Source organism: Agrilus planipennis, unplaced genomic scaffold (assembly GCF_000699045.2).
Source record: "Agrilus planipennis isolate EAB-ADULT unplaced genomic scaffold, Apla_2.0 scaffold7, whole genome shotgun sequence".
NCBI lineage: Eukaryota > Metazoa > Arthropoda > Insecta > Coleoptera > Buprestidae > Agrilus > Agrilus planipennis.
In genome coordinates, this window is record NW_020439340.1 from 1,171,782 (window position 1) to 1,196,442 (window position 24,661).

A 24,661-nucleotide genomic window follows, 5' to 3' on the forward strand; every position below is an offset into this window, starting at 1 on the left:
ATTAATCGTATTATCCATGAACGACGCTTTGTAGTTAAAAGAACAAAGAAAATCGTTTCGCAAATGTTTCTCTTCAATTGTTCTGTTAAAGATTGTTTAAGAGCATTTTTCTATGTAGTCAAGTTATTAGTTATTCATTATTAACTATTGCTGTGGGTCTAATTGAATTTTCCTTTTCTTTTTTCATCATCTCGAATACGTATTTGTGATATGTTGATTACTAATTATCCGAAAAGCAATTGTCGCCTAAGGTATTTCTTTTTATCTTTCGAGAAAATATGGCGTCCGGCAGACATTCATATATGTAGCTGTCTGAGTTTGTTTCTATGTAAACAGTGTTAGTGTGTAGTACACACCACATGTATCATTTGGTTATATTTTAATGTCTTTTTACACACGGGCGAAACCGCATCTATAAATAACAGGAGTCACAGGCAGCTAAATTTAAATGTCATTCGAAATATTTAAAGATGTTTTTGATCGCCTAATTAACATGTCGAAGTTTTCAAAATAATTTTCATATTCTGATTTCTTTTAAATTAAATCACTTTCCCTTTAGTCCCTTTAATTTTCAAGGCCGATATCTCAAAACGCGTGATCTTCATCCAGTTGATTTTCGGAACAATTTTGTAGAGAATTTAATTTTACATACATTTATATGTATTACAATTTTGTAAAACCAAAATCGGAAAAGTTAGATTCATTTTAAAGAACTAATAAATTTATATCGCTTTAGTCCTGTGGAATTATTCAAGATTAGATTAGAAGTAAATAATCATTAACTAATTAATTTTCGTCTCTTTAAAAAGATTTTCTAACTTGTGCTGGTTAATGTTAAGTATTGTCGAAGCTGAATGCATTTTTGGTCCGCTTTAAATGTAAATAAAAAAAAATAATGAAACACCCTGTATATGTATAATAATTTTTGCATAAAGTGCGATCAGCTTCTTAATTTGGCAATCGGCACGGTCGACAGGTTTCGCGACAGCGTGTTGTGGAGGGTAATTGTTTCGCTCACGCCTACTAGATGGCATCGAATGCTTCAGAAATTCTGATTACACAAAAACAAATGTCGCACTCTTATGTATATGTACATATTATACATACCTACAAACGTACAAGTATAACGTATTCGTGCACGTGTGTGTTTGTTTATGTCCTATCTATTTATAGCAAGCGGCATGTTACCTACCTCTCTAGTGTGTGTATTGTTACAATGGAAACTCACTTAGCAACAGATTATTATGATTATGTACGATTTCCAGTGATGTGATGCCTCTCGACTTATTAACTGGCACAAAAAACACAATAACGGATATTAAAGTATCCGTAACAAACTTAAACTTTCGTTTGATGGATGCTTAGTGTGTTATAACGTTACAAGTTTAAACAATTTCGAAAACAATTGCATTCCCCGTTGATTGTTACAAAGTAACAAATGCAACTCGGAATAAGAGGTTGTAGGTAACATATTTAAGAAATACTTTATGTAGGAAATGTATTCTGAAATCGCCCAGTTTAAAGCTGTATTATACGATAAGCTTTAAACATTTTTAAGAAAGTTAAATTTCCTGGGCAATAATTTCTAATTTTGCGAAATCAATCGGTTTCGCTTTTGTTTTGTTGTTGCAATACGTTATTATACGTTCAAATGTTTTTATTCGCTTTCAAAAATCTTTTGTGCCACTGGTTGCCTAAATCCGTTCAAAACGTTGCCTATACGTGGGTTAGTGAGAGAAACGACGCGTCCATCGGCTGCCTGCTATCCGAGATGAACCTGAATACATCTCCTCTCCCGGCTCGTTGAAAATTCGAATGGCGTTATATTGGCAGGCTTGAGAGAATCAGTCGGTCTTGAATCGATTACCCGCGATGAATTGTACCTAACTACGTCGCAGAAGCTAAACCAAAAAGGGGTCGACAGATTGTAAACCCCGAACGTATTCTCGTCAACTTACGTACCTTTTTTTGTTTTATCGTTACCTGGTTAGACCTGTTCGTATAAAAAAAAAGTTTTATAAGAAAAGGCATTTCCTCTTTTCCTTTTTAAATAAGAACAGAACTATAGGTACTTAAAAAAACAAAAAAGGAGTTTTTATAAGACAAATTAGCACAACAGAAAAAATGCAGGTAAATTCTCTGTGTAAAATCAGTAGAATTCTGGGAATTTAGAGTTTATAGGTATATTTCGTTAAAAATTTACTCTAATGTACCTAAGCCTTCGTAATTTGACTGTGAAATAAAAACTGCATAAAAATATTCTTGATACCTGGATATCGTATAAAAAAGGTTTAAGTGCCCTGTAATTTACATAACAAAAGTTCTCAACTAAATTTATAAAATTAACAGGTAGTCGAGTCTCTTGTATAGGTAATTCTTGTGAATATCGCTAACAGAAAACAAAAAACACCTGTGCAGAACTTGAAAATAAAATGCATACCTATTCGAATAAACATAAGTAAATTTAAATAAAATAGGCATTCTTTATTAAAATCAAAAATACCTCAAAGTCATTACAGACGGTTGTTTTTGGTGTAATGTTTCTGAACGATCTTCAGTCTTGATGTATTAGATTTGGTTGTAGTTTAGTCGATCTTCTAACTCAACTGCGTGTTACTTTATGAAAATAATAAACGAATAAAAGTTGGAAGTATCTATCCATATTCGAGAGTGTCCAAATAAGGACATGGACAAAATCGTCATACTGTTGAACTGGGTGTTAACTTATCGACTTCAACTAAACCTTCATACATACATTCGCAGGTACATACGAATATGTTCATACATAAATACATACATATGGGTAGGTACATTCTTATGTACTTATTTGTGGCGGTGATTCGTGTATGCATGAGTGTGTGTGTACATCCATACATGTACATGCACACGTGTGAGTGTGTGTAGAAAAATTCAATTCCCACAATGCCCTAGCAACAGCAGAGAGAGAGTTGCTGAAGCCGATGTCGTCGTCGCCGTCGTCGTGCCTGGTTTTGCGATCTGCGTATCTCTCGGCTCTCTCGTGGTGGTGTAGAGAGAATTTGATCGATTTCCAGGTGCATGTATAGCAATGTGTCCTCGACCGCGCCAACCCCGCGACTCCCGTCCGCCCGTCGACCCCCCGGTCCTCAGCCGCGCGTCCTCCTCCTCCGCGTGCACCCCTTGCCGCCGCCGCCACTGCCAAAGCCGCTGCTACCACTGCTTCCCGCAGCGTCTTATTGACCCGATCTGTTAATGGATTCTACCAACATACGCCCTTCTGGTCACAAAACCAACGAACGCGAACGGTTTCTGAAAAATGCCCTCGGCTTGTCGCGAAAGATCGCTTCGAAATTGTCTCTTCTTCTTGCTTTGCTTTATACCGTATTTGCCCATGGTTTTGTGCCCATCTGGAAATCCGAACATCTCATGAGCCCATTCGTGAACCATTCCCTACCGAAACATACTACTCCCTCTAATAATTGTACCCCCCGTAATGATGCATGTTACAAAATGATAAAAAGGGTCTTATTGTCCTTTAGTTTTCACTTCCTTTAAAGTAGAGAGATCCAAAAAGGTATACAGCGACAATAATTTACTTTATTAAAAACCCTATCGTAAGTATCGTCCCATATTGATGACTTGATTTACGCTTGAAAATATTTTTACTTATAACAGTTTCATAACATGACAGTAAGGGTTTCATTTTGATCTAAATGTAGGGAGATATACTAAGATTTTAAGTAAAGTACGAGAATCAGGACTCAATATTAAATGGATGATAACGCAGAAAGTGGCGGCAATGACAAAACGTAAAGTGTAAAATTCGCGTGTACGTTCGCTCGTCTGTTCTCTTCTTCGTATTTCGCGAGAAAGCCCCTCAGTAGTAATAACAGAGAGAGCTCGGTCGTTGAGGAAGAGAGGTGTTGTCCCAGTGGCCTCGCAGTCTCTTCTTCCTACTTATTCAAGCACGCAGAATTGTCCGTTCTCGTGGCAGCGCTATCGCTAGTGACTCCCGCTGTTTGTTATTCTCTGTCTATCTCGTTTTTCTCGTCCGCGTCCGCGGCAGCCGGCGTATTTACCCGCTCTCGCTCGGTTGATGCGATGATGTTACGCGTGGATTTCCGCGGATGGCCGGGACGATCGGATGGCGCCTATTAGTGGTCGAAGAACTAACGGCCGGACACTACGACGTTGTTTAACGCTGTGGCCGCTCTTCTTCTTTCTTGTTGAAAACCGTTCCGTTCGTAGTAGAGTGCGTGTGCGGCGCGGCGGGTAAATATCGCTGTTGATCGCATGTGACGGACGACGCGCCGCATTATCCCCCGTGCCATTTATTAGCGGGTAATGAGAAGTTCGGTTCGCATTGTTGTGTGCCGGTACGCGACGACGTCAACGTTATATTGTAAAACGTTGTCATTGTCATTCTTGTTGTTGTTGTTCGTCATAGAATGCCATGGCTGTGTTTGAACCTCGTATTGGTAAGGAACAGTGCAGAATGCACCTGTTACAATTCCTTTATTATTTTATTACAACAATACGTATATGCCGAAACAAATGTACTTTAAGTTTAGAATTTCATTTTAATGATTTATCATTTTGTATTCCTCATGGATCAAGGGATCCAGATTTTCAAATTAATTTACGACCAATTGCCATTTAGTCGAAATATTCGAAAATTTATCGATACGTACGTATTTTATTATCCTGTTCATTCTAGCCTCTAAGACCAGAATGAGCCAGTGTCTCTTTTCGTTCCGTCTGAGAGACAATATTTGTGTACCACTTTGCGAATAATAATAAATATTTTTCAAATGACAGTAAATTAAGTAAGTCTGTTCGATTTTCTCTGTTGTACCTACATTATATTTCGGTTCGGTGAACTTGTCGGGTTGAAACCACCGAGCACCGATGCCTGCCAACCTTCGTACGAACGAACGAACGAACTAAAACGGTCGCTTAGTGTAATTCACGATGTTGTCGTATAAGGCACAGAAAGCACGTTATTTTTCTCTCTTGCGGCGTAGGAATTACATGGGTAGGCAGAGAGGCACAAGATCTCATAAAAATGCACGTGTTTACGGGAACAACTCGGCAGTCCAATTGGATTTTTAAGAACAACTAGCCTAACCTGTTTCCACTTTCAACCATACTCGTAGAGGTGTATGCATACGTATATAGATACTGTATAGATGTATCTATATATGTGTGTGTGTGTGTGTTGTGTAGGTACGATGGTGAAGTAATAGTTAATCGTTTTTAAAATGTGTAAACGTGCCCCGGACCGGACAACGCCGCCTATTACCTGCGACGTTGCAACCAACCTGCAACATACACGCCGAGAAAATCTCTCGACCCTATCTTATTATTCTTCTACAAGAGCACGGTAAAATTCCTTTCTACAGCATCCGAGACTCCGACTGAAACTCTAAAAGTAGTGTACACATGTCTACTTCCATCTCGTATTGTTATACTTGATCGGAGAATTCTTGTTGAAATTTTGAAACACCTTAAATAGGTATTTTCGATTATCGGGTGACAGCAGGTACTACAATTCTCGTTTGCAGGTAATAAGAAATACTGGGTAGTATACAAATTACTAGGATCACGAAGTGAATATGATATTTCCAGATAAAAGGAAACACATTAAAACAAGACTTCGTAAGTGTTGTCTTCTCATACCGTAACCATAAGGATCTTATGCATATCCCTTTGTGCGTCAAGATAGACAGTAAAAAATCTTGTAAAAAGATTTCAAAAGTAAACAAAAAGGACAAGTATGTGTTGAAAACGAATGTGCAATATTGTCGATATCATGGTGGCGATTACAAGTTTTTGAAATCCGAAGTCGATCGAGTAGAAATGAAGATAACGCGTAAATGTAGGCTAAAAAGTTAGTGTTATAAATACGGTGTGAGCCAGCAGCCTCCCTTTGAGTTTACATTGGCCCCAGGAGTTTTCGGTCCTAATTCCTCAAAATTCCCCTCTAACTGGGCCATTGTCGATTACGCACAGTTAACTTTGTTTTCTCAACACGGAGAAGGGCCGCTACATGCATAGCGAGCGATGACATCGGCACCACACAGCGGCGCGGCGCGATGATGCCTCGAGCGCAACCGCCGCGACGCTCTCTGCTCTCTACTCAGCAAGAACGGCGGACGGAGACGCCGTTTCGTGTCTGCGTGTGTGTGTGTGTATCATGTATGTATGTATGACAACAAGAAGAGAAGTAGCAGCAGCTGCCTGCTTCTAGCTGCTCTCTATCAGGGTAATTTGTTAAGCGTCGTTCAGTGAGATTGTTGGCGCGCGCCACCTACTACGATGGCGACGAGCTTTCGCATACGATGCGCTTTACGTGCCGCTTTTGCGGGTCATTTAATGGCTACGAGGGCACGTCAAGAAAAAAAAAAATGAAACTTGTGTCTTTTTCGATGCTGCATGATTACTGTTGTATAGGAACCAGCTAGAAGATACTGAAACATTCCAGAATTTTCTACAAAAATTTAGTCAACTGGAATTTTTCAGATAAATCCGCCACGTTCATACATCTATCACAAAATTTATTCTGGAACATTCTCCATCCTGTCACGACAAACCAATGGGTTGAGGAAAGATCCGCACCACCACCCACCTTTACCCCCGCACAACCTTCTTATAAGTATTAACTTAATATCAGTGGGAGACCAGAGCCTATCTTCTATCACAAACATGAATCGAGAATAATGGATAATTGTGGTAAAAAGTGAGCGTAGATACACTTGACTTTTATATGGGCAAAGCCCTCATTAAAAAACCTGCAAGGTCAACGCCCTTATTTAAACCGATTTGACCCTTCAATCTCCGATTCCATATTAAAATGAATTGGCAGTATATAAAATGGAAAAACCTCATTTTGTGACAATTTTTGTAGATTTATTATATGTATAATTTGTTTCCGAGGCAATTGTATTGTATCCGTCCATTGTATTATTATAGTTATTGATGATTTCATTGGTGATGCAATATCGAAAGGTGTNAATTAAATAGAAATCAAATCAAAGGACTTGAGGTCTTTTTAGTTACAAATTACTGAGCACTTTTAGAAAACAACTTGTATACCAAGACCCAACTCCTCAAATGGTTTCAACCTACAATGTTTTGTAGCCCTAAAAGAACTGAAAGCACACTTTCAAGCATAAGCAAATAGTTGGATAACTTCTGAGAAGTAAAAGGATAGTTAAAGATATCCTAGAAGCAAAAACAGGAGTAAAGAGGCACAGATGATGACGTATAAATTATTAGAATTCCGACTGTTTCCAAATAATATAAATGTTCTGGTAGGCATATACCAAATTTAGCGAAATGCGTGTCCGCGTTAACTGAAAGTGTTGTGGTTAATTGTGGTTGTGTATTTCGAATATATACTTTTATTTCAAATACATAGTTAGCAAGATACATAAACGTTCCTATTTACTTTCGGTGAGTGCTAAAACGTACAATTTTAATGCGGACAAAGTTGGCTTGGTAAAGTATTGATTTCTACGGTTGTCGAGAGATCTGTGCACATGTATGTATGTATGTACATATATAATAATGCCTTTGTACCAAAAGACGAAACAGTTTCTAGACAGAAAAACCTTAGAAAAGTTATCAGCAGAACGATGATCCCTATTTGTTACGTATTATTAGATATTGCGAATTTCAACTCAGATTTTAGTCAGAAATATAAACCAAAAATTTGTTATGTATTTCTAAACACTATCATTGAACTGTAGACATATTGAATAGGTTTACTCTGTAGTACCTACCTATAAAATCCTTATTATAACAAGGACTTAGTAATGTACCATCTATTGTATCTGAGTATGGCGGAAAACGTCTATTTGTCGAAGGAAAGAATAGAAAATTGTCACCCGTTGCGTATCGCAAGATATTTGTATGTTTTTGCCCTTTGTGTCTGTCGGGTAGTTGAATAAAGTTTGGCAACATGGTACGTCGAATTACGTGACCTAAAAATCCATCTCGGTTTGCCATGGTTTAGCAAAAGCCAATATCAAAAGCAAGCAGCGCCAAGCGCAAGCCTAAATTACACCCGGACCGATTGCTTCTAGCCACCCGCAAATGCAGGAAATACGTCTCTCCATACCTACATATATACATATAGTCATGTACGTGATAGATAGATACTGAATAGGTGTGTGAGATGCCTCCAATGTATTTATACTCACACGTACGCACATTTTAGGTGTACCCCCTTAAAACATAAACAGTGTAATTTTGTTTTGTTATTATTTCTGTAGATGACTTTACGTCAATAGAAAGTAAGAACTGTATAAGTAAATTTCATACGTTTCCACATGGTTTGTGTGTTACTATTCTGTAATGACCCATTTGTAAAATATTTGTCATGTTGACTTTAACTAATATTCCATTTTAGTGATTTTAAAAATACCTATATTCTTATGTTAAGAAGAAACACGACATTAACAGATTAGAAAAATATATTTCGACGACGCCTCGTCACATCATCATTAGCATTTGAAATTTTTATGGACTTAGCACGAGCGAATAAGAACCAACGGAACAAACAATAGCAGAAGATGATGTTCCTCTCTCCGGTCTTTCGGAGGCAAAACAGAGAGAATATCCCGCCGTACGTGCCGGCCGCGAGTCGCGATGAAATCGATCCACTTGTCCGCTGCCGGCGTGACGGAGACGGTGACCGCGCGAGGTTTCGTTCGCACTCTCGCACCTGACCTTGCACCACACCGCCGTTTGTTCGTCAGTTCGCTTTAGTGCCGGCGTTGTATTCGTATCGTATCGACGATCGTCGAGTCCGCCTGCCTCTTTAACGACTCTCCGGATCGCAATTCTCGTCGTTAGTCGAACGCTGCCTGTGTTGGGAGGTGGACGTTCGTTTATGATACGTTTCGTTCATAACTCTCGCCCGCACGATTCTTGTTATCGCAACCGTACAATTTGTGTAATTGCTACATTAGCGTGACGCATTTGCTTAAAAATGGTCATGACAATCTAAATTATTTACATTGCTTTTACTAAAAGAAAGTATCCACTTTTGTTAGTTAGCAATACCAATGCGTACCAGTATTGTTGTTGATTTTGTTAATGTTTTAGGTCATGCAATAAAAAAGAACTGCTTTAAACTGTTTACCTGACGTAAATGTTTTCATTACCTATTTTTATCATTTCGCTGTAGGTATTACCCATGTAATGCTGTAGATGTCGCGGAAATTAGGCCAACTCGACCATACCTGTATTTTTTAACGTTTTTACACATATTTTAATGCGCAATCTCTAATTAAAAGGTAAATTTTAATGAAACAACAGTTTCATTTCGTAACATTTTCCCTATCATGCAACGGTAATTAGGAATTTCGTGTACGAGTACAATCGCCGCAGAAATAATAATTGTAGGTACTTACCTACGTACCTTGTATGTGTAAAATTTTCTTTTGACAACTCTTTCCTTGTTTATTTTCGTGTAGTTTTCGTTATCGCTCTTCGTCTTTCGTAGGAAGAGTGGGAAAATTTGCGTACCGAACAGATAAAAATACCACGTTGCCAAACTGAAAAAAACTGAACACCTGATTCCATTGAAAGAAAAAAGCATACACGGATTTATAGTGTTGATACTTACTGTTAATCTGAATATCTTTTATACAATAAAAACTAGTAAATATGAGGGAAGAAAGAGATATAATTCAAAATTGATGACGACTGAGAAAACTGGACTAAAGTTTTAGAAAGAATTGTCTTTGAGATGTGGGAGTAATATCGATATAGTTTCAACTTGTTAGAAATGACAAAGATGACGGTATTAGTAAATGAAAATTTTCGTCAGGTTTTGTTTTAAAACACGTAATAAACTGCGATAAAAATCGATTTGAAATACGGCATTCGCCCAACCCATTTTCGAGCTGACTACATAGCAAGCAAGCAGTGTTCGCGTGATTTTAAAGGGGACATGTTGGTCCACGTCGTTCTGGAACTTTCGTCAGTTATTGATTTATTAGAGAGCACTTTCCTGAGGAAACTGGAATTGTAGTGGAGTACATCTTCACAAACGGCAATTTGCGCTCTCCTCTCCTTATTATTGATCTTGCGTTGCCGATGCCGATGCCACTGCCGCTGCCTTTGCTACAACGATGGTACGAAAGTTCTACCACCATCCAGCCAGGAAGTAAGTAGACCCTGAGACGATAAAGGAGATACAAAACCACAGGGAACGAACTTTGTAGGGCGGAAAACGTTTCAAGTTCAAATCTCCATGTTCCACACAGAATATTTGTAACAAAATATCTGTCAACAATGATAGCAATTGATGAACATTTGTTCGGTGTAAGGTATTTTTTTTATTCAGGATAGATTTCATGTGACGCTCGTGTAATTGGGGGTGGACGGGTGAGGGTGTTGGACTTCTCCTCCCTCGCACCCCTCGATCAATGTTGACACGGAACGCTAGTAGAGAGATATCCTGACGTCATTTTCTAGCCACTTCCGGCGGGGCGCCAGCCATTTTGACGGAACTCGGTAGCACTTTTGTATTCTCATCTCTATCGTTCGCATTTGTTTGTCAGCTACGATATTACTTACTAAAACTATTAAAAGATGGCCCTGTTGATCGTTTCCGGACTTGTCTGCACTCGTTTTATAATCCTCATGTTGTAACTCAATTATTATTTTTATCGGGTTGTTTGAAGAATAGTCCGAATAATATCAAGGATTTCCTAAACTAAAGTGAGAACTTTGTTCATGATTGAGTATGGTTAGATATTTTAATTTAAAATAAACGAAGGGATTAAAATCCTAATATGTACGTTTTCACTTTTAGCAACATCGTACCGAAATAGAAACAAAAAAATGCGCGAATAAGAGAATCTTAATGCGTGTGAAATTCATTTTAACCACTTTATTTTTCGGTTTTTGTACAATGTAGTAGTAGGTATTTTTATTTTATTATTTCTTTCGGATACGATTTTTTTTTACTAACTTTTGGTCGTTCTTTTTGCGGATGGTATTATAAAATAGTAAAATATTTGACATTTCGGTTCGTTGTTGCAGGATGTGCTGGCGTGAAGATGGAGCACTTCCAGGCGGCTCTCGACCCTCGAAAACAGGAACTGCTCGAGGCCCGTTTTCTGGGAGCGCGGGTGAGTGGGTGACTTGATCACATTAGTAGTTTGTTGCTTTCTTCGTAAAAAAAAGTAAAAAACGGACGACTTTCGGAATTTTCTTCTTCCGGCGTTTCTTTACTTGGCGTCACTTTTCGATCCGGTCCACATCCTGCAACTATACAAAAAGTATTAGGTACAATAATTCTATATAAAAATAAGTCATGAATCTGTTTTAGACTGTAAGGGTTCTGATAAATTCAAAATAAAAAATATTCTCAACGATAAGGGCGGGCAATGGTGCCTTTGAAACCTGAAATAGATTGTACCCGAAAATAGGAACGTTCCAAAACTATGTCTGAAGTGCTGCGACACAGATAACATTATTACTACAAGGGTTTCTGTTTACCATTTTTTTTTTGTACATTGCCTACACAAAATCCTAAAAATATATCTAATAAACATGCGGAAAATCACGAACGGTCTTGCAATCAAATGTCGAAGAAGTTAAGTATTGATCGCGGGTCCGTGTTAGCTTTTTTCCACTTCTTTTTATTCCCGCCGTTTCGTGTTTTAAAGAAGAAAAAGTGGACGGGAGTTAGAGGAAGAGGTAAAGTGAACACGGGTCGCACTTTGCTGCTGTGCAAAAGGTAGATAGATAAAACAGCGGAATGGAAATAGACAGCGGGATGCTCCGGGGTCAGGTCGAGTTCACCATCAGTAATAAATCCTTTGCGAAAGTGCGGCTGGTTTTAGGGGGCGGTAAAGGGAGGCATCGAGGGCCAGGACGAACGCGGAAACGGAAACAGACTTACACATTTTTCTGCGTGGTGAAAAAAAAATGTATGTATAATCTGTAACTTATCCGAGAGGTGTCGTTAGTAGACTGGCCTATTTTCTCATTCTTTTCATTTATTTAATTCTAAGTAATATGAAAATATTTTGCGTTTTAACAAGCGCCTAATTTTAAATTTTACGATCGCTGAGGAATTATAAAATGCTTAAAGGTACAAAAATATAATTTTTTATTCGTTCTATTTAATTCGGCATCACTAAATCTCAAACTCATGATACCTCAATGTATTTTTTAATGAAATTACCACTTTTCTGTTTCACCTCCTTTGACTCATAGATCATGATTAACTCTCGAGTTATACAGATCATGCTGCGTGAGAAACAAAGTTCAGCGCGAGTGCATTTCGTCCGTAACCGTGGGAATTTCATCGTACAACGGCCGCGGCTCGCCGCCGCTTTCTTTTCTCAATGAATGTCGTTCCTACCACTACTACACTACCGAACGACGGTCGGAACCGCCCGATGCGTCGCCCGAGTGCGGATATCCGTGTGGTGTGAGTGCGGAACGAGAAACGACATCGAAGAACGGGCCCGAAACACGACAGCGGTGGCGGATCGGTATGCGATGGCGTGGCGGTCTCGTTTCTGTATAGTGGCTCGAGTTTGACGGCCGAGTGGAGCGGTAATAGTAAATACATATGGAACATTGTAGTAGTGGGAAAAGGACGGATTGGCTGGCTGCTCGAGCGGCCGCTGTCGGCGCACGATGCGATGATAACGGCTATAAACGGAGCGGGTAATCTTTCGGGATTACGCCATCGTACTGTGGGACCGTTACTTGCAAATACGGTCAAAAATTACGCACGGCTTGTAGCGAACATGGCGCATGAAACCCAAAGTTATTTTGATCTCAAATTGTTTATTTTATAAATTTATTAATTACTTAAATAGAAATAGTTGTTTAAAATTTAAATATAGTCATTTTTTACAAAAACTTGAAAATTAAAAGTTGAAGATGAAGTTTCTTAAAATAAATTGTACAGGATGTACTCCCAAGAAAGACTGTCCACCACGCCTAGAAACTTCTTGGGTTGATGCGTTATCTCAAACATCAATAAAACGTAGTCAGGTGTCGTGATGACTGTTAGTAATTTTTTGCCATGTTTGCTGGTTCTCGTCTACCCGCTGTCGGGCGACCTGTAAGCATTTAGCGTACTCGGAATCGCGAGAGCGTTGAATTGTTATTGTCGAGGCATCGTTACAAGCGGAGTTAACCCGCACAGCAAGAGTTTGTTCTGACAGTCATCGCCGTCGGTAAAATCCTATCGGCCGTTGCGTAGCCACAACCTGTTATTATGTTATAAAATAATCGGTAGTAGGCGGCGGGCGTCATTGTTTCTATAATACACGTCTCGCGCGAAATTTAAACTTGATTATACGAAATTAAACGAAAAAAAATTCTAATACTTTAAAATATTAAATTGATTACTATTTTAATTTACAATCGGCGACCTTATTTATTGTTAATTATTTGACATAATCTTATTAATTAAGAGTTTTAGGTACAATCGTAAACAAAATTGTTAGAAGCAAGGAATTTTGTTAGCTATTAATGTTACGTATTTCATATGAAATTTAGTTGTATCGGCGCAAATGTGGGACATTATTGTTGGAAAGTATTTCAGAGGATCACGTTGGGTAAAAATGCGGTGACGTCAATTTTGTTGGTTGATATCTTGTCTGTTATATTATTATTCATGTATTGAAATATTCGCTTGCAAAAACATTTAGTAAATACATCACTCTTTTTATAAATTTTACACGAATTTTTTTTTGTTATGTAGATTATAAAAAATATATGTATATAGAATTTAAAAAAAAAATTCTCGACATAATTTCCACTTTCTCCTTTTCATGCACACATAAAGTTAATTATTATTGTTAAAGCCATGTTAACTTATCAAAAGACAAACCAACCACGTTCAAGTAATATAGACGTTATTGGGGTTTTTTGTAAAATTTTTAAAATTTTTGAGTTTTTATGATATTGACTGTTGATTAATATTACAGGTAGATACTGGAAAACAATTGATAGTTTTATTTTTAGGGTAAATATTGATTAGAGGTACAAGTGGTCTTATCAAATAAATAATTTGTAGGTAACTAGATGTGTAGAAAATAACAGGTTAATAAAGTGAAAAGAAAACAACCACACTGATTACAGCATTGAAACAAATTAGGTTTTTCTTGATAAGTTTTATCAGCGCTGTCATTGACACAAATTGCGTTTTCAATGTTAGATACTACAAAAGTGTCGTCATGTCTATAAAATCTGTTCCAAAAGTCGATGAGTTGGATATGATAGTGCATACAGTTGCAGAATACTTGCTGGATATTATTAGAAGTTAATATTTATTTAATAAATAACATTCCCACTCACTCAACCCACGAAGAAATAAAAATACTGTTTAAATAATATTCGTAACCTTCAAACTAGATATTTTTGGTGTAAACTTTGTTTTTCTGACGATGAGTCACAAATAGACATATAATTTCAAGTATATGTATGTAGTTTGGTATATTTGTATATTTTTTTTACCAACTTTTCTTTTCCTAATCCAACTCCAACATGACGCCATTATTTTATTTATAAGCTGAGGTCGCCGTGCGTATGACTACTTTCGAACAGTACTGTATTTAATGCGAATGTACATGTTTTGTATGTGTGCGAGAGTATATAATATAAGGTCGCCGCCACCACATCGCATCGTCCCGTCCGTTTAAAACACGGACGGCCGATCTGCTGTAGCAAACGAGCGGGCGTCGCCGTGTTGCTTAATTTCGCATTAGCGCATTCCCACAGTAGCCTACTAAACATAGCGGCACCGGCATCGGCGCTAACCGCGACGTCGACGGCCGAGGAGATAACGCGCCGCAAGTCGGCAATTCCGATCCCAGTCGTCAGCTGTTGGCGCTCAAGCGACACAAAAACAGGCAGTCACGGTCTGTTCCCCCCCTCTTTTTGTGCCGCACAAACGACGACCCGCACGTGGTGCGCAGTCGACTGCGCGACAGGTCCATTTACTGTTCACACGATATTGCCACTGCTCGGTTGTGCACTTACGTAAAAAGTTGTAAACGTAATCGTGAAATTAGAAACTTGTGAAACAATAAATTGTTATGGTTTGATATAAATAATTTTTAATCTATGAAGAATATTTCTAAAATGTTCGTAATCGTAAATGGAGGAATTATTGTTGTTAATGAGATTCTAATTCAATTGCCCTCATTTTTATATATTATAAATTTCGATCGCCAAGGTTGAAAATTTGTAACACATTAATTGTAGTTCGTTTCAGGAAGTTAGAGATATGCCCCTTCCCTTTATTAGGATGCGCCGTAGCATAATTCCAAATTCAATCATATTTGTTTGCGTAGCTCATTCCTTTACCGAGCATCGAGCGAGAGCTAGACAAAAGTGTACAGTACCATTTGCAAAATTATTTAAACTGCCTCGTTAAAATTTAAGAATATGCTTTATTTAAAAGCATATTTAGCCAAAAATAATAACAAGTGAATTAACTTAACGTTCTCCACACCTATAAAACTTTTGCTTTGTTTTCTATTGTTAATTTATATACATTTTTGTTTTAAGAAATTGCTAAACATTTTCGTCTAGTACTGTACAGTTCTAGCCGATCTTCTAAGACCGCCCACCGAGAGCGCTGCTCGTTCAAGCTTATTCCAACTATTTCTGTCTTGCTCGCGCCTAGTGTGTAAATGAACTGTACATTGTGGTATTACAAAAACTTTGTTTGAGAAACGAGAAACATGGCGCAGTTTACGAGAACCCTTGCCAACGATCATTTATATACTACTTTGCCAACTATTTTGTTGCTGGCGCGTCCGAATTGCACTACGCCATTGTTAGCGGAGCATTGAACCTGTGCGTGTTTAGCTCGCAAAACTGTCGACTCGCATTAGTTTAGGTATGGCGAGCAATATTCGACGTCTCATGAAAGGGAACCCAGCCAATCGGGAAAACTTGAACTGCGCGATGAACCGATTAAAATATTCGCGGAACAAACGGAACTCCCCATAAAAATACGATATGTGTTAGGGACCACAGATTGTTCTTTTTAAACTTTTTTTTAAACGGATTTTTTTTAATAATACTTACGTAAGCAATTAAAAAAATATTTGTTAGGTGCATACTAAAAATATTCCTAATGAGTTGTTTATTTGTTTGTAAACGTTTACAAAATCACGTATGTGAATTATTATTGTATTTATTGAGGATCATCTATTACTGTATTATCTTTGCATTCCTTTATGGGTTAGCAAGATTAGATATTCCGTTTGTGTAGTGATTAAAAATCGTGATGATAAAAATTCGACGGTAAGAATTTAAAACGGCTCGTACATTATAGGAACATTGCACTTGGCATCTGCATTTCTCTGGTAGGAGAAGTAATTACGACCTATCTATTTGTATTTATGTGCATGCAATGGGCTGTTTTATGCATACATGAAGCCTATGCAGTACTTTTAGTATGGGTAAGCACTCGGTTTGTTGCCTTGGTATTCAAACGACATCTCTGCCACAATAGCAGCAAGTACTTTCCGTATTAGGCAAGAAGAATTGGAAGAGATGGGTGGAGATTAAATCCCGTCCGTCTGAGAATACGGAAAATTGATCTTTTCATTTTGTCTTTCCACTTCTTCGTCCTTCGTACACATGGACAACAACACCAACGTAAGAAAGCAGAATGGAAGATAATATTGATTATAAATACATATTTATCGCAAGTGTTAGGGATTGTCGGATGTAATGTACCGGTAATTTAAAAAAGATGACGAAAATTACACCTTCCAGATCAGAGATATTAAGATACGACGGGGGTTTTTAGGGAGTCTCCTACCGTTTGACACTTGTTATCGAGAGCGTCCTGAGTACACATACGAAAATAATACTTTGTAATATTATTTCATCGACTTCGTAATCGTTATTTTTATTTGATTATTACCAAGATTATTATTATTTTAATAATCANAAAAGGAAGTTTCTAAATCAATAATTTATTCAACCATATGATTGGTTTATACGTACAATATATGAATAAAATACGGGCTACGTACTTGTGCTTATTTACTAATGCTTGAATTGTGTGCTACATCAATAAACATATAAATATCAACTTTGTTTGAACTGATAAGGTGAAGAGTTTAAAAATAGTTAATGGCGTCCGATAAATAATTTAATCGGCTGTACAAGAATGTAATACATGGGTCGACCTTTGTTTTTATTTTCGTCCTACATTTGCGATTTTGCGTTCCTGCCAATAAGTTTTTTCAAACTGTTTAATGGATTAGGTGTATAATTTTAGTCACTGGACCGCATACTAGAATGTAGAATTATTTATTTTTAATCGAGCCTACGGGAGTAGGTAACTACATAATACTACCGAGATAAATATTTTCGTATTTAAAAATTAAATTCAACGACATAAGTAAGTAGGTAGTATTTAAAAGATTGATGAGCATATTTGTTGAAAACATGGACAGGTATTTATTGAAAATGTCCATTAAAAGAATGTTTTAAAGATTTCAGTTTTTATGTAGGTAATATAAACAAATGAAATATAAAAGTACTTCGAGTGTAAATTCTGCACATGTGTTCTATTATTAGAAAGGAATAGTCGAACAGAAGCCAAAGAAACAATTTCGATCGCGTGTAATTTAATTTCTACTTACGATTAGCAATAGCAAAATAGAAATTAGTTTTGACACCGCCGATGTGCAATTTGTCGAATAAAGACTTCGATGTATTCAGTTTCGCTAGTAAAAGTCGCTTTTATCGTTAGTATTAGTCTGAATACAAACATTCGCTCTTTGATCGAGTTTATTTAAAACGCCTTAATATTCCCATACATACATTCATCGTTTGTGTATGTACACTTTTATATAGACGGTTATTTACCGACCAACATGTATTGTACATAAATGTATGTATGTAAAATGAATTTCATTTTTGTCATGCGCATCGACTCGAAACTTCTGATACGTAAAACGTTCGTGTGTAATATGGGTATCTTAAATGTACTTTCATCCTTGACAAAAATAACGTTTTATTTTTTGTTAAGATATAATAGGTAGTACCTATTTGTATTCCTATAGACGCTGACATCACATGAATTTTACCTGCTCGAAACAGTCTCATTGTCAGTCAAATGAGAAAAGAAATAAGTAAATTCATTTAAATTTTTGTACCCGTGTGCAATCTCCATAATTCCAGGAATCATTAAAATGCAGAACGAAACAAAAATAGAAAACCAGTTTTCAAAATACACCAAATAAATAAAAATCACCAATTCGGTTTAAAGCCTCATCGTTAGTTCAATTTTCCTTTCAATCCAAATTAGCATACGTGAGGTACATTAAAAGAAATCTACTTGAGCGATGGTAATTTAAATACCTTGATAGGGCCATAGGGGTCTGATGTTGTCTTGTTCAATTTTAGAGTTAGTCATTTTTATTCATTAACAAGGGGATACAAAAACTAGCAGGTAGTTTTGTTCCTTCACGAATAAGAATATCGAAACTCTTGGATATTACAGGTGTTTATAGAATGATAGGTACTTCAACAAGTTTTTGTTAGGTTTGTAGTTGCAGTAGGTTAGTGCCATTGATAATTGACATATACCGACGTCTGATAGTGAAGACCTTGGTGGTTAGCCTTATTATTTGTGATTTTTATTTTACGTACCTATGCATTCAACATGTGTTACCACCATATTTGTTGTGTTCAGTGTCGTTTCAAATTTTCGATTTTGATACTACACATGCTCACATCAGCTTAGTTGTCGGCAATTTTTTATATTACAAATTACAGATAAGGTACCTAGCTAATGAATATGTTTAAAAACACACCACACAAATAGTTGGTAAAAATCTAATTAATTAGCTTTTTTCTTGATACTCTCTTGGGCAAAGCTCGAGCCTTATTCGTACTTGTATTTTTTTAAGTAGAGAGACGAGACGCATCGGATATGGTGTATATATTGATCATTGATAGAGTTAAGTACGTATGCATACACATTAATTTTGGTAGATAGATTTGTACGCCACTGTTTTAGCTCGTTCTTTCTCGTAGTTGAAAGCATCTAGTCGCCCGCCCGTCGTTCTCTCACCGGCCAACTCTGATCAATAGTTTCTTTAGTCAAGTATGTGTATTTATTGTGCATGCAAGTACTTGGCGTAGTCGTCCGTGGGTTGCCGTCTTGACGAGGAACGGACCGACCGACCCAGCGAGACTTACAATATTATTACACCAAAGCGGCAACATCGCGAAACTTGTCCGTCACCGTCATTTCGTGTGTTGTTTGTTGTGTTGTCAGTTCACGGAATGTACTGTTGTCGAGCCACCGCCGGTTCGTGTTCTCGTGTCTATTTAGAGTGAGACTTTTTTTGCGGTTGTTGCTAAGGCTGACCCGTTTCATTTCAATTCGATTGTTGTTTTTACGTCACCAGATACCTACGTAGGTACTATGGCGATACGCAGTGATACTGTTATTGTTCAATTTTGTACAGTTTCGCGTCAGTGATTATTGAAGATTTCCAATTTTGGTTATGAGAAGAGATGTCGGCAAAGGAGGCGTGATAATGTCGCTCCAGATCGAAGGGTGTAACGTTGTTGCCACAGCATTACCCAGGGGATTGTCGCCGACAGATGGTGTTTTCAGATATCGAGTAATCTTTACTGCGGCAGGCATGCAGAAAAAGGTATCTCCACAAAACTACTTAATTAATTTAGAAACAGTTTCTTCACCAAGTAGAATTTACCTTGCAATTACAAGTACTCCTTATGCTGTGTACGTAACTAACGTTGGTTGTATTTGTGTATCTGTATTGTATGAATTATATAAAAAAAATGTAGGTCGAAGTCCACAGTTATAATAAATAGTAAGTCGTTGTGCAAAACGAGGAATTTTTCGCTTTTGTACCGATTTGTCTGTTTTCATTTTGTTTTGGAATAAAACAAAAGTAGTAGCTTACGTAATATTTATTTAGGAAACTCGTGAATATAGGTATTCGTCGAAATTACAAGACAACTTACTGTTTTTTTACAATCTCCCACTATACGGTACCATAAGATTGCGTCTCAGTAATCGTTAGCAGTGTGCATCGTGTAAACGTTAAAAAACATTACGAGATTCCTCTGGTCGCAGCAAGTTGGAAATAGCGAAACTAAGTACATACAACACCACTAGTACGCTGACGGTCATTAACCTTCGCGCGGCTAATGGTGAATCTGGGCACTCGAGTCTCGTCGTAACATCCTCTTTTAGCAAAGAAGCAGGTTACCCGCAACAACAGTCACCTCCACTTCACCACATTCCAGTTAGTGTCTTGACCGTCGAAAGTGAACGTAACGGTGAGAACAACATTAACCACCGAGCGAGTGAATTCAATGAAATACTCGTACATAACGAGAGTATCGAATCCGAGCAACTAACGTGTTCACAGGCTCAGCGCCGGTACGCTAATGCTGATGTTTTCGTTTGGTTACGAATCGTCTAGTAGCCTGCAGACGATTGGGCATGCGCAATGGCATTGTCTCTTTCTCGCACGGCACCAGCTGATAGCTGAAGGCGTTGTTGCCGGTGCGATGGCCTCGATGAATGGCATTGCAAGGTCTGTTTCGGTGCAGTGCAGTGTTATGTAGCGAGCGATGTGCGGCGTTGTGGTTGCCGTCGTCTTCTTCGTCGGTGGCTATGGACGGGCGGTTCCTGAGGACCCTGATGGTGCATTACTATTACCACCAGGTAGGCCGTAGCGTCCGGTCCGGTCTGGTCGAGTTCCACGGAGAAACCACGTGCTCCTCCGTTGTTCTTCCTCTCTCGACTCCGCGAGGCCTGACCTAGTCAGGCTTACTAACTCATTGATTTTGTCGTCCACGAGACAGCCGCACATACACGCACGCAGACACGTAGAAAGAGAAAGAAAACGACGACGCGCGTGGACTTGAATAACGTTTTATTTGCGAAGTTTCGAAACGTTTCCACAAGTTTTCATCAATCTACCAAAACGATTATTTGTTATTCTTTTTTTTTCTGTAGGTAATTAAAGTTGTGTAAACACAAATGTTGTAATTTAGGTTAGCTTTTTATTCGGTGTTAGTCAATTTTGCGAGCCGTAGTTTTTAATTGAAATATATCGAAAAACAACAAAAATTATTTACCCATTTAAATTAAAAGCGAAATTTTAATATAGTAGGTACATTCAGTTAATTTTACAATCTACGTACTAGGTACATTTCAGTTATTACATAAAGCGTTGTTTTGTTTTTTGAAACGAAACAGGGAATTGTTTAATTGTTTACAATCCAACATTTTATTTTTATCCGTTAATTGCCGTATTTGTTCCAAACTTTCACTTTAAACGAGGCATTACCATTTTTGATGGCGCACAGGATCTACCGCATCAAATTTTAGACAATAGACAATTTGCAATCTTCACGGAGTTATTACGCAAATAGTGAATAAGCGGCGAATTACCTTTTACAATTTATACACCCCACATTCATGTACAATTCTTTAACATTGGCAACGCAGCCATTTTCTTTATTGTGCCTATGTGAAATATGTAATTTTCGTTTGGCAAGGCGCCGAAGTGGTATCAATGCATTTCCAAGATGTTTTCCTGTCGCGATATAAAGCAGAAATAGAGGGTCAACGAACTATTTTGCGGCTGGCCATTTTTTATCTAATTTCGTAGCTGTTACCATGCATATCTACCAATCCACCTATATCTCTATTTGCGATATTAAAATTAGTTACTCATATGGCAACACCTAATTTCTACTTTCATTGCGTGTGTAGTGTACTAATTATAGAAAATATGATTACATATAGGCATATTGACATTCGAATGGTAGCCGTTGTGTGAACGTAATACCATGTAGACAGCCAATCTCTGTTAAAAATAACTTGCATTAGCTTTACGCATTTTTCGTGCTGTTAGGCAACTACGCATGAGTAATTTATTATGTACCTAAATTCGTTAGCCAATTAGCTTGTCATTGGTTGCTAACTATTATACATACATACATTTTGTCTCTTAATTTTTTTTGTTAAGCAACATTGTTTTCAACATTCGGGAAATCGCAGTTTTGTAGGTGCCAGGCTCTTAATGATTATATAAACGAGGTTCATTCGTTTATCTAATTAAATGTGACTGTAGTGGGACTAATAAAGATACCAATTGCACCAAGGTAAAATCTGGCTTCCTTTTTTTTACCAACTACATAAACAGGTACCTAGGTACCGTGCATCTATCGATCTACTGTCTATTCAGGTATCTTGCTTTCTAAATAATTTATGTGTACGTATTGACGTATGTTTTCCAAAGGTAGGCAGGTAGTTTCACAAAAAAAAAATACTGCGCATAATTAAGCAAAAGAATGAAATACCTACTATTTTATTTTTCTGATTGATCGATTCGATACTGATTGTTGATTACGTGCTAGAGTTTCTGAATTCATTTAAATGAAGTTAGTAAGTAGGATTGATAAAGCATGTTTCGTGGTTCGTTTTAATAGTTGTGGGTTGTTCGTAATCGAGAAAGACGGAGTAAAACTTCTACCAGCTGCTCGTATATTCTCTCATCGGCCGTTTCCTTTCCGGTTGGGTTAAATGTGTGTACCTACGCGTATATGTATGCATGTTGTCGGAGCACGTATTTGAGTGTATTATTATTACTCGGTTATGTTGTAGAACGTGGCAGTGTCAAGCCCGATTTTGGTCATATCAGAACACATTCAAACGAATCAACTTGAAACGCACACAGGCGTTTATCTGGCTTGCTGCGTTTCGTTCCGGTAATTTTCCATCATCGCGTTGTTATATTCCTACCTACCTCACTTTGGCATCCACCGGTCGTGCAAAATCGGTAAAAATCACGTCCAAAATACGCAAAAGTCGTTTCGGTGTTAATACGCAAGAGTCGTCGTTCGAATCGCAGAAGGCGTTGTAAAACAACGATTGTAATAATGGCGGAATCGAGAAGATCGCAGTAGGTAGAGTTTCAGATCGTAGTGTAGTAGTGTGCTTTGCTTTCTGCTTTGTGTTGTGCTTTTGTTAGACGACCTCTCGCGACGTTGCCGCACTTAACCACGGTCGTTGAAACGATTGTAACAATTATAGTCGTGTCGAGTTGTAAACGTCTCGGTTAATGCTAATTTGTTTCGGTTTAGTAGCGAGCGAGTGTGATTTAGAAAGGATGTGATTTTTTTTTTTCGGTTTTTCTCTACTGTTTATAATTTCGTTATCGGTAAAGAACAGTAAATATTGTTGCTGTCAAGTTTTATATTCCTAGAAAGAGTAAAAAGTACATCTAGAAACATGATAATTGTGGTAAGTTTTTTAAGAGGTACTGGAACTATTTAAACGCCTCTGGTTTCGTTTATAAATAGAACTTTGTCTTATGGACTGTGTATATAATGTAGTAATTAGTAGATATTTAATGTTATACATATACTACGTCGGGCAATGTAACTATTGTCATATTACACATGGAAAGATACCTTTTTGAAGTTGATGTCTACTTACAAATAGCTGGATAACTATTAAACAATAAAAATTTAATTTACATGAGTAGCAGCGACCTTGACGTTCTGGAGATCTATTAATATTTCGTATTTTTTATTTTATGCCGTACGAGCGAAAATGTATAATTTGGTGAAATAATGGAATTTGTTTTTTAGCTGCGACTATCTGAAAATACTTCTGTTTTTTTTTTTTGAAAACTAAATTAAACGATATCTCAGAAACTTTTGAATAAAGCTTAAGGGATTTAAATTGCATTTATTGGATTATTTTATTTTTTATTATTTATTTGTACGAATTTTCTTTCCTATACCACGTAAGTAGACTTTTTATGATTGCTTGTATCAGAACATCCCTATACTCTGTTCTTAACTTGCCACCACTGTATACTTATTATACAGGTAAGGCAAAAAGTACACCGAACGTAAAAGGTACACCAGTGTATAAAAATGATTACGTATAGGTAGGCATATTACATTTTGAAAATAAATACTTATCGCAACCAATTATTATACTTAATTCATTTCATTTTCAAATCTTGAAATACAATGCAAGTATAGTCAGAAGGAGAGTTTAAATAAAATGCAATTCGAGAAATTTTGTCACGCATTCCTGAATATTTGAGTTATATGAACCTCTCTAACGGGGTCTACAACTAGTCAGACATTTTAACAATAATATCCAACAAGTACAACATGGAGATAAGCAACCTTTTACCGTGGGTTTTGCACGAATAACTGTAAAGGTTAACAAATTACGTTTCTGACTGTTTCTTTTTAAGCAAACTTTATCACGTAGGTACAGCGGTTAATAACGGTATAAGTTAACATTATATTAAAAAGCAACAATAAAAATAAATACTGAATAGGTATATATTCCAAAATTCTGTTTAACATAGAAATATGCATTTGTTATATGTGTTAACTCTAGATTTAGCTCGCTCTGGAACAAAATTTTTTCTGGATAAAAAGTATCCTATGTCCTTTTCTGTACTCCTGGCAATGTTTATACAAAATTTCTTGATGATCGGTTGAGTAGTAGTTAGGATGTGAAAAGTCTAGAAACAAACTCGTATTCGTATTTATATTTGTTAGGATATTGCTTGTGTCACATCCCCCATATGGTCTACCATAGTTTTAACCTTGGCCTTGGAACAACGTGGTTTTTGTAGCA

General features: G+C 37.3%; 1 protein-coding gene across 9 annotated transcripts in view; it reads left to right on the forward strand.

The window, feature by feature from the left end:
* The window catches only part of LOC108734212 (serine/threonine-protein kinase tousled-like 2), a 48,505-nt gene that overhangs the window by 7,387 nt on the left and 16,457 nt on the right, over positions 1-24,661 (forward strand). The window contains exons 1-2 of one of the 9 annotated variants that reach the window (XM_018465665.1): positions 4,121-4,457; positions 11,038-11,126. The exons of 1 other annotated variant lie outside the window; for it this stretch is intronic. In XM_018465665.1, coding sequence (XP_018321167.1) covers positions 4,433-4,457; positions 11,038-11,126 — 114 coding nt within the window. In that variant the 5' untranslated portion in view covers positions 4,121-4,432. Of the gene's footprint in view, positions 1-4,120; positions 4,458-9,170; positions 10,157-11,037; positions 11,127-18,878; positions 19,665-20,537; positions 20,708-22,991; positions 23,297-24,661 lie in introns of those variants that run through there. 7 more of the 9 variants (XM_018465663.2, XM_018465660.2, XM_018465664.1 and 4 more) reach the window with 7 other exon arrangements.